This window comes from Lasioglossum baleicum, chromosome 7, assembly GCF_051020765.1.
Source record: "Lasioglossum baleicum chromosome 7, iyLasBale1, whole genome shotgun sequence".
Classification (NCBI taxonomy): Eukaryota; Metazoa; Arthropoda; class Insecta; order Hymenoptera; family Halictidae; genus Lasioglossum; species Lasioglossum baleicum.
This window is the reverse complement of record NC_134935.1, coordinates 1672719-1688684: the sequence shown is the minus strand read 5'-3', so window position 1 is coordinate 1688684 and position 15966 is coordinate 1672719. Positions and strand designations below refer to the sequence as shown.

The 15966-nt window shown below is 32.8% G+C and overlaps 1 protein-coding gene across 1 annotated transcript; it reads left to right on the top strand.

Annotated features, from left to right (window-relative positions):
• The first annotated feature begins 145 nt into the window (after window positions 1-145).
• On the top strand, window positions 146-15703 carry Hel25e (ATP-dependent RNA helicase 25E). Its single transcript, XM_076427596.1, has 11 exons — window positions 146-275; window positions 1009-1240; window positions 4241-4461; window positions 4927-5110; window positions 8388-8506; window positions 10166-10297; window positions 10397-10543; window positions 10701-10838; window positions 10918-11035; window positions 11116-11178; window positions 13652-15703. Exons 2-10 carry the CDS (start codon window positions 1039-1041, stop codon window positions 11127-11129), a joined length of 1275 nt encoding a protein of 424 aa, XP_076283711.1. The 5' UTR covers window positions 146-275; window positions 1009-1038; the 3' UTR covers window positions 11130-11178; window positions 13652-15703.
• The last annotated feature ends 263 nt before the right edge of the window (window positions 15704-15966 follow it).

The following is a 15966-nucleotide window of genomic DNA, read 5'->3' as shown; positions in this document are numbered from 1 at the left end:
TGCGCATTCCCCACTTTTATTGGACGAATCCTTCCCACCAACTCGTCAATTAGAAAGAGATCGGGATACACCCGACTATTGCTCTCTCTCTCACTCTTTATGCGCGTTAGCGTTTCGTACAGACCGCGCAGTCTATCTCTATATGATTATGACACACCATTTTGTAGATGGCAGTACTATTCTTCCGGAATACAGTTACTGGACGTTGAGGCAAACGTGCTGATATTGTAACGATTGTACCGGCAGGCGTCAGTTCGTCGAAGTTGTGTTCAGAGGTAAGTTCGATCGTTTATAATCCATCGTTAATTATTCATTGAGGATCAATCTATTTCGAAAATATACTTAATTTTGTGCGAAATATACCGAAGTATCGATACTAATTAATATTTTCGCTTTTTACTGTATTACATTGTTAAAAATGAATGGTGCGCAAGTGTTTATTTAATAGACGTGCAACGTTACACACTGCATGCTCACAATTTTGACTTATAAATAATAAAAGTTGTTGTTGTACGTTTATATATATTTTCCGCGTGGAAATTTACGAATCAAATCTATAGTAGCAAAGCGAAATTATTAGTATTTCAATTATTTCAGTAGATACGCTTTTTCTTGCGGCAAACAACATAGCGTCGCTAAAATGGCGGTTACGTTACGTGTACAGTTCCTACAAAAATCGTTACCGTTACAAGCAGGCGCTTTGGTAATTTCTTTCGCGTCCTCGGATAAATTTTGGATTTATAACAGAAAAGTGTACGAATGATTAGTTCTCGTGTTAATATTTTAGTAAAGTTACTTTCACTGTTCGAAAATTTAGAGAACATTTCATACAAATATATTACAAAATTTATGAATGCACATAAATTTTACTATGTATTTTGTTATACTAAAATTGTACAATGTCGATTTCGTTAAAATAATAAGTGGAATTGTTAAGAAAATTCTATTTTTATTGTACAATATTTTTATATATATTTAATTTCGATTACACTATTCTAAAACCCACAGTTGCAACCTGATATACACATACATATAAAAATGGCGGACAATGATGATCTTTTGGATTACGAAGATGAGGAACAAACTGAACAAGTAGTTGACGGAAGTGGGGATATACCCACTAAGAAAGAAGTTAAAGGCACATACGTATCTATTCACAGTAGTGGATTTAGAGATTTTCTTCTTAAACCGGAAATATTACGTGCAATTGTTGATTGCGGTTTTGAACATCCTTCCGAAGGTAAACTATATTCAAGACTATAACAAAACATTACACCTTATTCGAAATGAAGATAACAGAAATATATATATCGTCGCTATTAGATATATATACGGTCGAACCTTGATAACTCGAATTTCAAGGAAAGAACTAAAATTTTCGAGTTGTAGAGGTTTCGTCTTATCGAAGTCTTCTATTTAGTTAGAGAGATTTAATAGTTTTAAAGAAAGAAAAGTTTAATTTTTCGAGACGAGTTATTTATTATATATATATAGTAAATATAATCCGACTAGGCTTTTACATATTACTATCACATATTAAAGAAGTCTGTGATTTTACTCTGCGTTAATGTCGAATCAACGGTAACCAAAGCAGAGAATACACTTCCTTCAATATTATCGCATCTTTCTACGAAACTTCGTAAAACATTTATTGCTGTTTTGGCTTACTTAGCTTCCACACTTGTAGAAAATAATTCGAGTTAAAGGAAGTTTTCTTTCGATTTATAGAGGTTTTTATAATGCAGTGGGAGGGACTGGACAAAATTTTCGTCTTATAGAGGTTTTCAAGTTAAAGAGGATCAAGTTATTGAGGTTTGACTGTACAAAAATATTGCTTATGTACTTACATTCACCGAGACAGGTGTACTATATACAGTTGTTTAAAAACTATGGAACAAATTAGTTTGATAAAAATAAAGTTTTTAATCTATTGTTCGGCCTTTGCATTATAACATCGAGCTGGTCTCGAGATGAAGATTTTTCGAACAGGATCATCTAACTACACTCCTCAAAAGAATTAAGGGATCACTTGTGCGAACCAGAAAAATTGCTCCCACTTTACGTGATCATAAATCCGTGAAAAATTGCTGTATCGATATCGTTAAACAATGGTATGAAAGCCTGAAACATCTAGTTTCAGATGCTCTGTTTCAAATTGTTGCTATGTTGGTTTTTTTACAAAGTTATAGCAAGATGAAGACAACATTCATGGTTAACAAAACTTTTGTGCAACTTTAGAACATCACACAGGGAGAAGCAAATTTTTTTGATAAATCGCGTTAATATAATTTGGAAGGGCTATCTTTCCTGTGTAAATTGTATGGTTGTTGATTATTGTGCGTTTTTTTTTATTCGAGTTATTCAACATTGAAGTAAATATGGGCTTGTTAACTTTAACTGGCTCCAGAAAGCGAAAAAATTATCGTTGAATCTTGTGCAAAAAAGCAATAGAAAGAGCGTTTCTTTCTCTTCAAGGCACTCCTTTTGTTTTTTCAGAAACTATGCGAGATAGCGAAAAACTGAATGAAATCAATCTTGTGGTACATTTTGTCAGCTTTAATTTTATATAGAATAGTTTTTTTGCTAGGACAGATAGTTTCCTAGATATAAGCCGAAACCCGAAAAAGGGACCTTCTCCAGTAGTTTCTCCAGTACCACGCGCGGTAAAAATTTTTTTTAGCATGCTATATATCATTTCCCGTAGATATTTTCACGCTGTTTCAACTCTGTTCAACGAAAAAATCATTACATTAGTTTTGTTCACAAAAATCAATTTCTTGCAAAATCCTGAGGTCGTAGACAAATTTTGAGACCAGATTTGAAATCAGCGTGAAAACATCTACGGGAAATGATATATAGCATGTAAAAAAAATTTTTTTCCGCACGTGGTATTGGAAAAACCACGTTTTCTTGAAATTCTACATGTTTAACGAATTTTCTCGACGTTAAAAAACGTTCGTACCATAATCTCCCTATTTCCATATTCTCCCATATTCTGCAAAGATTCAGCTTTAATTAAAAAAAAATTTCATCGCTCTACCTCATTTCTATCGAAAGTTCTTTGATTTTGAATCGGGTTTGGTCCTTTTCCACTGTGCGCCGGCGCGGCGGTAGCGTTTTCAGAGATGTTAGGCAGCCTAACTTCAAACTCAACTGTCATAGGTGAAAAATAGTCGCAGCGAGTTCATGGGGTACTCAATCGAATCGGCAGAATCTCTGCTTCCATCTGACGTTCGGATCAGGGTATTACGATCATTTCTCGCAGAGATACAGCGAGTTAAAGGAAAAATGGAAATTGTGCATTTTTTAAGCATATTTTCAGAAAGACCTGCTATATCGAAATGTTAATGAAATTGAAAAAACAAAAGGAGTGCCTTGAAGAGAAAGAAATGCTCTTTCTATTGCTTTTTTGCACAAGATTCTACGATAATTTTTTCGCTTTCTGGAGGCAGTTAAAGTTAATTAGCCCATATTTACTTCAATGTTGAATAACTCGAATAAAAAAAATCGCACAATATTCAACAACCACACATTTTACACAGGAAATATAGCCCTTCCAAATGATATTAATGCGATTTATCAAAAAAATTTGTTGCTCCCCGTGTGATGTTCCAAAGTTGCACAAAATTTTTGTTAACCATCAATGTTGTCTTCATCTTGCTATAACTTTGTAAAAAACCGACATGGCAACAATTTGAAACAGAGCATCTGAAACTGGAGGCTTCAGGCTTTCAAACCATTGTTTAACGATATCGATACAGCAATTTTTGACGGAGTTATGATCACGTAAAGTGGGAGCAATTTTTCGGGTGCGCACAAGTGATCCCTTAATTCTTTTGAGGAGTGTATGTATGTTATTAATTTCTTTGAAATCGAAATCAAATTCTATGTTATTTATATGTTGTTGTTATCAACATATACCTATTGGAGAATACATAGTCATACAAGGAATAATACAATCATCCTTCTTCTTCTAAGAAATTATGAATAAGAAGTTCTAATCACTGCAATCGTAAAATAAATCATAGTACAAAAGGTTAACTATATTATATAAAGAATTGTTTATATATATATATATATATATATATATGTTGATAAATAAAATGATGATAGTAGATAGGGACAACTGATTCAATATGAATGAGATATGTCTTATAATTCAACTGATATTTAATTACAGAAAGACATCTATTCTCTTTAAAAGGCAACCCAGTTAATCGAATATAAAAATTATTTACAGTGCAACATGAGTGCATTCCACAAGCAGTGCTCGGTATGGATATATTGTGCCAAGCAAAATCTGGTATGGGAAAGACTGCAGTATTTGTATTAGCTACATTGCAACAATTGGAATTAACAGAGAACCAAGTTTATGTTCTTGTTATGTGTCACACAAGAGAACTCGCTTTCCAAATTAGCAAAGAATATGAAAGATTTAGCAAATATATGCCTCATGTAAAGGTAAGCTATATGTATACATAAATACATACGTAAACAGTTTGTATCTTGTAACACGACGACTTCAAATAACTCGCAAGTTGTTTGTTGTACGAAACAAATTTTCAATCAAAAGTTGGATGGCTTTCAAGTGGTCGTACTTTGCTGTAATGTTTCTTGTTACTTCGGTTTTTTATCGAGATACGAAGGTGTCACCTTCATTGTATGTTCCCTGGCAAATCATGCAACATTTGTTTGAAAAATTTGCAGTAGTTATGTTACGAGATTGATTCTGTATATGACAGTATGTTGGTTAAGTTAATATTAAGAAATCTTCACATGATGAAAACCCTATCATAGCAAATAATGATGACATCTTCATTACTACCATCCACCACTGACGAAGATTTTTATATTAACTATGCTGACAAGAGTGTATTTGGAAATGGCGCACTAGTGCAATGCAATATCTGTTTTCTGCGATTATAGGTAGGAGTATTTTTCGGTGGTTTGCCAATTCAAAAGGATGAAGAAGTTTTGAAGAACACATGTCCTCACATTGTCGTGGGAACTCCGGGTCGTATCCTCGCCCTTGTACGAAACAAGAAATTGAACTTGAAACATCTGAAACATTTTATACTTGACGAGTGTGATAAAATGCTTGAACTCCTAGGTAATTATAAGCTTTCTACTTTCTACACTCTCCAGTTTGATAACATTGTCCAACACCAAATTTGTTCCACAACTACTGTTGGGTCCTTCTTGTAGAGTTTCTTTGCGCTGATTCTGAATCTGTCCTTAATTTTTTTCCTAGACGCACAGTTTTTGAGAAACATGACTTTGAAAAAAAAACATTTTTCAACTTTAAACAAATATTGTGGTGTTATTATAAAAGATATTGAATTGTTCTTTATAGCAAAAGATTATGTAGACTTTGCCGAATACAGCGATATGCAATATTAATACATTATGATTGTTTAAACATGTTTAAACAATCACTAAAGGCGGAGAGACACCACTTTTGCATCAATTTTTGAGGATATTTTTCAATTTATCTCAAAAAATAAGGGTCCAGCGGAAAATCGAACTATACCACGCGATAGAGCAGACTTTATCTTGAGAAACCACCATTTCAAGTTTGCATGGTCGACGTTTTTTTCGAACCAGGAAGCAAAATATTTTCGCCCGACATGAGTTGCCGCCAGTGGCGCTCACCACTACAACGGGCGTTTCGCTGCGCCGCACAGTAGTCTGGAGACCCTGTTACATATTATTTTTCCTATAAAGTAACAACCCTTCAAAGCTCCCAAATCCAAAATATTATTCATTTTAGATAATTCTGTGATGAGATACACCGTTCTAAAGACAAAGTCAGAAAATTCAAAGTATAATAAAACGTTTTAGATTTCAATCATCGAATATCATAAAATAGATTTTAATGATGGTTTTATGTATGTTAGTAAACGCATTTCAAATATTTAATCCATTTTTAAGCATTGTTTAGTCCATACACGAATAGCGTAAATTAATAGCATTTCAAACTTTGGAAAGAATTATCCAAAAAACCTTAAGACCGCTAAGCATCGGACTTGTTTTATATGAAAGCTTGAATATTTACTAAGAAGATCATGTAAATTTTAACTGCAATCTCCCGCAATCTTGAACTATAAACGGATTTTAACAAATACGGGCCCGCGGTTATTAGACGCCTGGTTATTCTACGCAGTTTCACTTGAATCTTGCATAGCAGCTTGGAATTACAATGTATGTACACTGACGAGCATAACTGATTCAACACACTTTAAATCAGAATAACTATTTTTTGTGAATGGACCAAACGACTTCAATTTCTCTGTGAGGCTAGAAGAATTAGTTTAGTAAATGATGTCTAAAAGATAGTTTGAAAAAATGCATTTGTCGGAATTGCAAAAAAAAATAGTAAAAATTGAATTTTACTACTTTTTTAGCTGGGCCAATAACGAAAATTGAACAGATGTGTTTGGTCAACTCGTATAAATGATATACGCTCTGAAAATTTCATTGAAATTAGTTAATTGGTTTGCGAATTATTGGGTATGGGAATAAGTTTCCGCTCTTTTGACAGATGTCGTTGTACTTAAGTACCGATCGCGTATTTGATGGAACGTAGTACATGTTTTTGAAAGGTGTGTGTCTAAGCCTCGCTTAGACTTCACTTTGCCACTTTGAGTTAGTGGCAATTGTTTGAAGCGTGAACAGCACTAAATTTTTCACGTGAAAAATGTCGGCTTTGTTCCAAACAAGCAGCATTTGCGGGAAGTCATGTTGCATCATTCTGTTTTAAAGAAAGGTGTTATATATTTACTATATTATATTTATTATATATTTACGGGGACGATGCTCCTTTAAAAACCATGACTTCGACGGAAGGGTAAAGATTGCGATGGTGTGCCAAAAAATTCGAAGATACAGATTTGCCAGCAATTACTTGGTGGAAATCCACGTCAAATATTTAAAGAACTGTCAATTGAATTAAACGTCGATCAGATCTACTGTTGGAAAATGTTTACACGTTATGGGTATGGTTTATACGATTCTTTTCAACAAAAAAGGGCGGAAACTTATTCCCATACCCAATATAAATGATCAAAAGTGGTAAAAATTGCAATTCTTCAAGATTTTAGGCCTTTTTACCACTTTTGAGCGTTTATAACTCGTAAACCAATTAACCAATTGCAATGAAATTTTCAGAGCGTATATCATTTATACCAGTTGACAAAAGACATTTTTAAAATTTTCGTTATTGGGCCAGCTAAAAAAGTTGTAAAAATAAATTTTTAGTATTGTTTTTCACAATTCCGACCAAATGCTTTTTTTCAACTTATTTATTAGATGTCATTTACTAAACTAATTTTTCTAGCCTTACAGAGAAATTGATGTTGTTTCGTCCACATTCATAAAAAAGTTATTCTGATTTAAAGTGTGTTGAATCAGTTATGCTCCTTACTGTATACGTTTTCTCTGCGCCAGTCAGAGACCCCCCTCTCATTACTAGATTTCGAATAATTCCTATGAAGAATTCAAACAGCTCCTTTTCCGCGATTTCTAGACAATAATTGTGCATTGTGAGAATTGTTAACAAGATTTTTCAAATATTTCTGATGATCTGGCAAAAAGATGTTTCCAACGAAAATTAATCAGTATTGACTTTTCTACAAACTTCAATACAAAAAGTTAAAGAAAGCCTAGCGCCTAACGCGCTGAGCCAACCGAGCTGTTGGAAACGTGATTGATATTTCTAGATGTAATGTTTACACTGTAGAAATATTAATTAAGTTGATTTCATTTTTTAATTACTTCTGTACAATATTCAAGGTCTATCAGTGCCTGATAGATTTACAGAATAAATAGAACGTAACAATTTTAAGGTTAGCTTAGTTCTTCGCGGAAAAAACGTCGAAAAAATCGGTTTTTATTTTTTTTTAACAACTGCGCACTAAACCAAAAATCTGAAAAAATTCATGAACAATACCTACAACAATTATATCGCTACTATAAAAATATAAATGTGGACACTCTAGAACTTCTATGTATAATCTGCATTTTTTCGATTTTTTTGAGGTTTTTGATTTTTTACGAGCAGGATTTTCACTTTAAAAATCTGAAACCAATTGCAAAGTATGTATTTGGGTTCTTGACATGTCAGATTTCTTTTAGAATTTCTAAACATCATTAACTAGGGAAAATAGGCCAGAAACTGATTTTTCTATTTTACCCCATAAATCTGAAACTTTGCACAGTATGTTTTTTCTTGGTGTCCTATCGAATGACCCATCGTCGATATAATTCGGTTCAAGGGCATTTTTGACTCCTTATCCGGCTATACCCAAAAGCGTTGGACAGTGTAATCATATCTTGTAACTGTAGAAAAATAGCTCTTATTAAATAAATGTGTTAATTTTCATTTACAGATATGCGTAGGGATGTACAAGAAATATTTCGAAGCACACCGCACAGCAAGCAAGTTATGATGTTCAGCGCTACGTTATCCAAGGAGATACGTCCTGTCTGCAAGAAATTTATGCAAGATGTAATTAACCAATCTTCCTCTTCACTTCGATCTTCGATTGCTCCTACTTCGTTGGCCCTGTATTCATACCCAGGACAAATCTCTGACCATACTCTAAGTATTGTTGACGGCGCACCCGCGGGTTAGGCTAGTTAGACGACACTTTGAAGAAGTGACATAGAATTCAATCACGAATATGTCCCTGAATATCTTTGGATTTTGCAAACTCAAGTTCCACAAGTATTAAGCAGTAATATAAGTTACTGCTCGAAAGTTTCTCTCCGTTTACTGGACGAGAGATCTGCTCGTAAAAAGGGAATGAAAAATCTTCAGTTAGTGTCGTTTGTCAAAGTTAATCAAGATGACAAGTTGGCAATGTTTCGAAAACGATTTTATTTAGTTCCGAGCTTCGAGATATTCGTATCTTTTAATTGTCTGCTGTATATTGAAATTGCCAAAAAGTCATACAAAATATTTGGAACATCATGTCTGTCGGGAGGGGGTGGGTTAAAACGAAATTTCAGTTTGTAATGGGAAAACGTTGAGGCAGGCGCAAGGGAGGGATAGATTTTTCAAATGTGTTAGAGAGCACGACAGCACTTTTTGAATTGGGTGGGGGGCTAAGAAGACTTCAAGACAACCTGAAGACAGAAGAGCGCAAGAAAGAAGATGCAAGAGGATTAAGGGGAACCTGGGGTGTTAGTTAGTCGAGCAATTTGCCAATGCCTATGCCTAGAAATTAATTAACATTCCTGTTATTATAAATTGAAAGCAACGTCGTTTTGATATTTTAAAAACTGTTTCGTGGAGGGTCAGTAATTTGAGTAATAAGAGTGAAATTGGACAGCAAAATGAAAGTGTTAAAATATATATATGTATAGTTTGACCGTGGTCATCTATACGTGAAATGCACATGCCATAAATCAGTTTGTGTCATCACGAGTCATGAGCTAATTAAGTCGCGATGTTAGAGAATCCCAGAAGCCTTAAAGTTTTGTGATATACCCGGGCATACCAAGAATAATCGTGGCAAATTCTGGGCATACATTTTTGAATGTACCAGAATGTTGGGAGAAGAGGTTTGGTATCGAGTGGCCAGCGGATGCGTGACACAGAACATTCATGGGTGCGCCATCTTATTTCTGTTGGGGTGACTGGCTGAGTTTTCATTGTTGGCACTACCCAGAGATGGAAGTCGCCGGACCGTATGTAACCAGTAATGATAATCCGATCGACAAAATAATTGCAAAAATGAGAGCTCGAGGCGGGAAGTTCTTCGAAGTATCTAATACGTTTTCTTTTATAGTTACTGACAAAAAAATTTCATTATCAAGGAAGCGGGAGAAATTGGAACATTAATCGAATATCAATTCTACACCTTTGCATCATTTGATTCATTCTTTAGTTATTATTCTTTATGTAGCTGTTTATTTCATATGTCTAAAGTTTCTTTTCTTTTTTTTCAATTATCATTTCTGTTCAGTCGAAATTTACATGGGACTTGCGCTATAATCCTTTATAGTATATTTTTCAATTTTTTTAATACAAACTAAAGATTGTTTTTCAGTATATACTAGAATGAACAAACGAACATTTTTTTTTATTGAGTCTGAAATTTATCACGGCTTGACAGTTGTTAGGGTAAAATAGGTAATCTTGTAAAATACATTCTTTGTGTAGCCCATGGAAGTCTATGTGGATGATGAAGCTAAGCTCACGTTGCACGGTCTACAACAACATTACGTGAAACTTAAGGAGAACGAAAAGAATAAGAAGCTGTTTGAGTTACTAGACGTTCTTGAATTCAATCAGGTTTGTTTAATGGAATGAATCGACAATTCTGTTATTTCTTCAGAATTTTCTACGTTCGTCAAGTCAATATAAACAATTTGTTAATGAATTATTCTATAGGTTGTTATCTTTGTCAAATCTGTACAAAGGTGTATGGCTTTGGCACAACTTTTAACAGAACAAAATTTCCCTGCTATTGGAATACACAGGGGCATGACGCAAGAGGAGCGGTTATCTAGATACCAGCAATTCAAGGACTTCCAGAAAGTAAGCATTTAACTAGTGCATGCAGTGAAGTATTGCCATCTGTTGAAATTATTGTTAAATTTCTATTAATATTATTATTTAATAATGTACGATAAATCCTGTGTAAATGTGTGATCGTTTATGGACAGCAGTTCATCTCTTTCTCTCTCTTTTTTAGCGAATTCTTGTAGCTACGAATCTGTTTGGCCGCGGTATGGATATCGAACGTGTAAACATAGTATTTAATTACGACATGCCGGAAGATTCCGATACATATCTTCACAGAGTAGCCAGAGCCGGACGTTTCGGAACAAAGGTTAATATCGCCAATAAATCCAATAGTTTACAATTTCAAATTTATTTTGATACTATTAATCGTTTGTTATTCTGTACAGGGCTTGGCTATTACGTTAGTAAGCGACGAAAGCGATGCTAAAATATTAAATGATGTCCAGGAAAGATTTGATGTAAATATTACCGAATTGCCAGACGAAATAGATCTGGCTTCATACAGTAAGTTTATGTACTTTAATTGAACAATTTGAAAGGCACATTTGAACTCTACGATTAATGTATTGTTTCCGCTTTTTCAGTTGAAGGACGATAAATCAAATTACAATTCCTGAACTATAAACTTTCACAAATCCTCACTTAAGGTAAACACAATCACCTTAAGGGGGTAGACTCGTTTCCAGGATTGCAAGGGTGCGGGATGCGCCTTCTCGTTTCTTAACAATGCAAAGATGGAGATTTTCAGTAGTCAAAAGTGCTAGGTAAAATATCAATTGAAGCTGCGATCACCCTCGAAAGCCCTATTTTTAACGTTTACGAGGCGTAATTTGCATTATTCGGCAGCATGTAGCTGTCGCAGTTTTATGAAAATAGCTACATGCGCAGCTAGTGTTCCTTCTCGAGAAGTTTTATAATTGGTTATTTCTCATTTCTCGAGAAATTTAAATCTAGAAAAATTCTTATGAATCTCATTTATTTTATAACGTGTTTTCGAAAATGAACAAATACATATACAATTGGTGTACAAAGTATTTGTGCACATTAAAAAACGAATTACTTTTTCAAAATTGGACCGAACAGCTTGAGTTTCTTTTCAGACGTTAGAAGGATTATATATAGTTGACTAGCTAAAATAACTTTTTTAAAAAATTGTTATTGGTCGCAATTGCGAAGGAAATAGTAAGGGTCACGATTTTAAAATTTTTTATCTGTACCTGTAACGAAGATTTAGAAGGCGCCTCTGGTAGGTCTAAGTCAGTTATATACTTGTACAAAGTTTCATCGAAATCGATCACAAAGATATATGTTACGAAATATAATTGATTGAAAATAGCAAAAACCATAAGAATCTGCGATTTAAATGAATCGCAAACCGTAAATTCAAAGATTTTTACATCTTACAATGCCCATAGCTTTTTTATCCGTCAACCAATTTCAATGAAACTTTGTACATATATATAATTTACTTAGATTTACAAAATACATGTATTAAATTTTCATTACGGGCACAGATAAGAAATTTAACAATCGTGGTCTTTACTGTCCCCTTCGTAATAACGATCAATAACAATTACAAAACAAATTATTTACACATTAGCTAGTAAACTAACTAAGTAAACTAACCTAACCCTTCTAATGTCTCAAAAAAACTCAAGCTGTTGAGTCCAATTTAGAAAAATTTATTCGTTTTTAAAAGATGTACGAATACCATCATTTAAATATCTCTGTTACTTGTGATTATACGAAAAAATGTCACAGGAGAAATTTGCACTGTTCAATAAGGTGAATATAATGGCAAAATAGAACAATTTTTTGGAAATAATATTTCGAAATTTCAAGATCATCGTTATTTTTATTTAAAGGAGGTCATATAATTATTCTATATTGCTATTCAGAAAAAAAGACAAATCCAACAATGTGCTATGTTCCATATAGTTAAGGTGAATTTCACAATTTTCAATTGAAGTGCGCCACGTCGTCCTTTTATCCGATCGATCTGAAACTTTGCACAAATTTTTTTCTTACGTAAAGGAACAATACTGGATAGTTGCGTGCATTGTATCTCTATAACAAATTTTTCTTCAAGTATAGTTTAGGTCCACCCTAATGTACAGTAGCGGACAAAAGTTTAAGACCGCTCTAAAGAAGACTGTAAGTTTTTTAATATTGTACTAAACGATTTGAACTTTTTTGGGAAGCCAGAGCAATTAGTTTACTAAACTATGTGAAAAGAAATTTTTTCAAAAATTGCAATTGATCGGAATTGTTGAAAAAAATACTAAGAGTTGAATTTTTAACTTTTTTATGTGGGCCTATATTGAAAATTTAAAAAATACGTTTTGTTTTCGGCAATAAATCGTGAGAATCTGCAACTTTTACCATCTTTAAACGTTTGTAGCACATTGCAACGTCGACCGATTTTGATGAAATTTTCAGAATATGTTTAATTGACACAGATCTACAAAATGTATTTTTTAAATTTTCAATATAGGCCCACATAAAAAAGTTAAAAATTCAATTTTTAGTATCTTTTCAACAATTCCGATTAATTGCAATTTTTGAAAAAATTTCTTTTCACATAGTTTAGTAAACTAATTGCTCTAGCTTCCCAAAAAAGTTCAAATCGTGTAGTACAATATTAAAAAAGTTATCGTCTCCTTTAGAGCGGTCTTAAACTTTTGTCCGGTACTGTACATATTGGATAGGAATAAACAATGAGTTAATGGTTTTTGCGCTTTCGATAAATATTATCAACGATATTCCAAATATCATAAGTATTCCAATATTTTTTTATTTCATTAAAAATTGTCGAGAAATACAGTCTTATTTCTCATTTCTCGAGAAGTGAAAAATTTTGAGAAATCAGGAACACTATGCGCAGCTGTATGCTTCCAAATAATGCAAATTACACCTCGTAAACCTTTTGCGGGCGCTCGTGGCCTAGATTGATCTTTTACGTAGCACTTTTTCCTACTGAGAAACCCCATCTTTTGCATTACTGAGAAATGAGAAGGCGCATATCCTGGATCCTTGCAATTCTGGAAAAACGAGTCTACTCCCTTAATGTATCGTTGTGGTATAAATTTCGATATTTAATACCTTTTTTTTTTGTTATAGATTTCGAAAAAAACATTACATTCTATACACTTGTCATTGTGTATTCACGTTGAATATAAGTCATGTTTTGTATCTATATACAATTTTCATTTCATTGATCTGACAAGTTGCAGGAAGGAATGACGCAAAAATGAATTATAATGGCTGAATTATTCTTTTAAAGCTACAATAAATAATTCATGTTGTCACTGTAAAATACTACTTAATTTTAATTCCATGATTAGTAAGTAAGAGATGTGTATAATAGCATTAAACAAGTACATTGTATGTGTAAATGAAATAAATATTTCTCTTTTTTTTTACAAAGCTAAGCGGAGTGTTTTTTTATCGCTATTTGACTAACAAATGATTATTTGATAATCGATAGTTTATTAATATATACATGTATGAATTTTATTGAACCGAATTATAAAATACACCTTACGATATTTATCCATTTCAATATTTCTAAAACAAAATTAATTCTTTATTTTATATTTTCGCATATCGTATATAGTTATATACGTCTATTGCGCATAAATGGTTATTGAAATAAATAAATAATGACACATTGTGCGTGACTGTAAAGACAGCCGGAAAGAACACGGATTTGATGGGTCATTAGGTATACATAACATAACTTTGCTATTGGTCCAATAAGTGACGATATCCGCGAATCGAATTATGAATGGGTAGAGCAGTGCTTCCCCAAACCGTGCGCCGCGAAATAATTGAAATTATATAAAAAATGAATAAAATTGAAATAATCTCAATATAAATCATTAAAATAATTACAGTCAGCGGCAATATTAAGTGGACATTTTAAAAATCGCATAACTTTCTAAAAGTTGGTCCAAAGGACTTGAATTTTTTAAAAATAGCAGACCGACTAGTTCGCTAGAGAATAAGTAAACAAAAATTTATTAAGATTGGAATCGGTAGGAATCTTTCAAAATTTTAAAAATGATGTTCTGTCAACTTTTTTATCTGGGCCTGTAACGATAATTTGAAAAATGCGTTTTATAGATTTCGGTAACTTATATGCATACTGATGCATACTGAAAATTTCATCGAAATCTGTCAACATTGCAATGAGCTACATAAGATTTTCAGCCTTGCCAGGGCATTTCGCCCTTACGTGATCATCTTTAAACGTTTGTAGCTCATTGAAATGTTCACCGAAATCTATAAAGCGTGTTTTTTAAATTATCGTTACAGACTCAGTCAGATAAAAAAGTTGACAGAACATCATTTTTTAAATTTTGAATGATTCCTACCGATCTTAATAAATTTTTATATTCAATTTCGACATCAAATTCAACTCTTCAATTTTTCGAATTTCAATTTCCATTTCAACTTTTGAATTTTTCAAATTTCAACTTCAATTTCCATTTCAACTCTTGAATTTTTCAAATTTCAACTTCAATTTCGTCTTCGACTTCAATTTCCATTTCAACTTCAATTTTTATTATTTTATAGTGATTTAATTCAAATTGTTATTTTTATTATACTTTTTATGTCAATTCCACATGCGTTCTTCTGATAAAGCTAGGTTTAACTTTGAAAAATTGAAGTTGAGATCGAAGAGTTGAAATTGAAAAATTAAAGTTGAAATGGAAATTGGAGTTGAAATTTGAAAAATTGAAGTTAAGATCAAAGAGTTGAAATTGAAGAGTTGAAATTGACGAGTTAAAGTTGAAATCGAAGTGTTGAAATGGAAATTGAAGTCGAAGTTGAAATTGAAGAGTTGAAGTTGAAATACAAGAGTAGAAATTGAACTTGAAATTGATGTTGAAATTTTTGTTTACTTATTCTCTAGCGAACTAGCCGGTCTAACATCTTAACAAAAATTAAAGTCCTTTCGACCAATTTTTAAAAAGTTATGCGATTTTTAAGGATGTCCACTTAATATTGCCGCTGACTGTAGCTACTAGAAAATATGCATATACATTACTGTGCAAAAGAAAGAAGCACCCTGCCATATTTAATAGAAAAGTGTAAAAAATCAAATAAGAACAGAATAAGTTTTGAAAAAGGATTCCGCTGTTTAATTGAATAGTTCTGAGAATATGTGTTATTGTGGATTATCTAATACTTTAAATGCAATAAAGCATAACATAAAGATATTGTTTGTCATAATATCTTACAATTATACCGGGTGCTTCTTTCTTTTGCACAGTAGTGTATATAATAGATGCGACGCAATTTTTTCATTTGCTGGAAAGTGCGCCGTGAGTAAAAAAGGTTTGGGAAACACTGAGGTAGAGCCTCTTAATCCTTGTGTCTTCTTTACAGTTACGTACAGTAGTTTACAATGAATTTGTATTTTTTTTTGT

Excerpts from the sequence above, each read along its gene's own strand:
- Hel25e (XM_076427596.1), top strand. The coding sequence starts at position 1,039 with ATGGCGGACAATGATGATCTTTTGGATTACGAAGATGAGGAACAAACT. Across the intron at positions 1,241-4,240 it reads TTTTGAACATCCTTCCGAAG|TGCAACATGAGTGCATTCCA; the intron begins GTAAACTATATT and ends AATTATTTACAG. Across the intron at positions 10,839-10,917 it reads CCGGACGTTTCGGAACAAAG|GGCTTGGCTATTACGTTAGT; the intron begins GTTAATATCGCC and ends TATTCTGTACAG.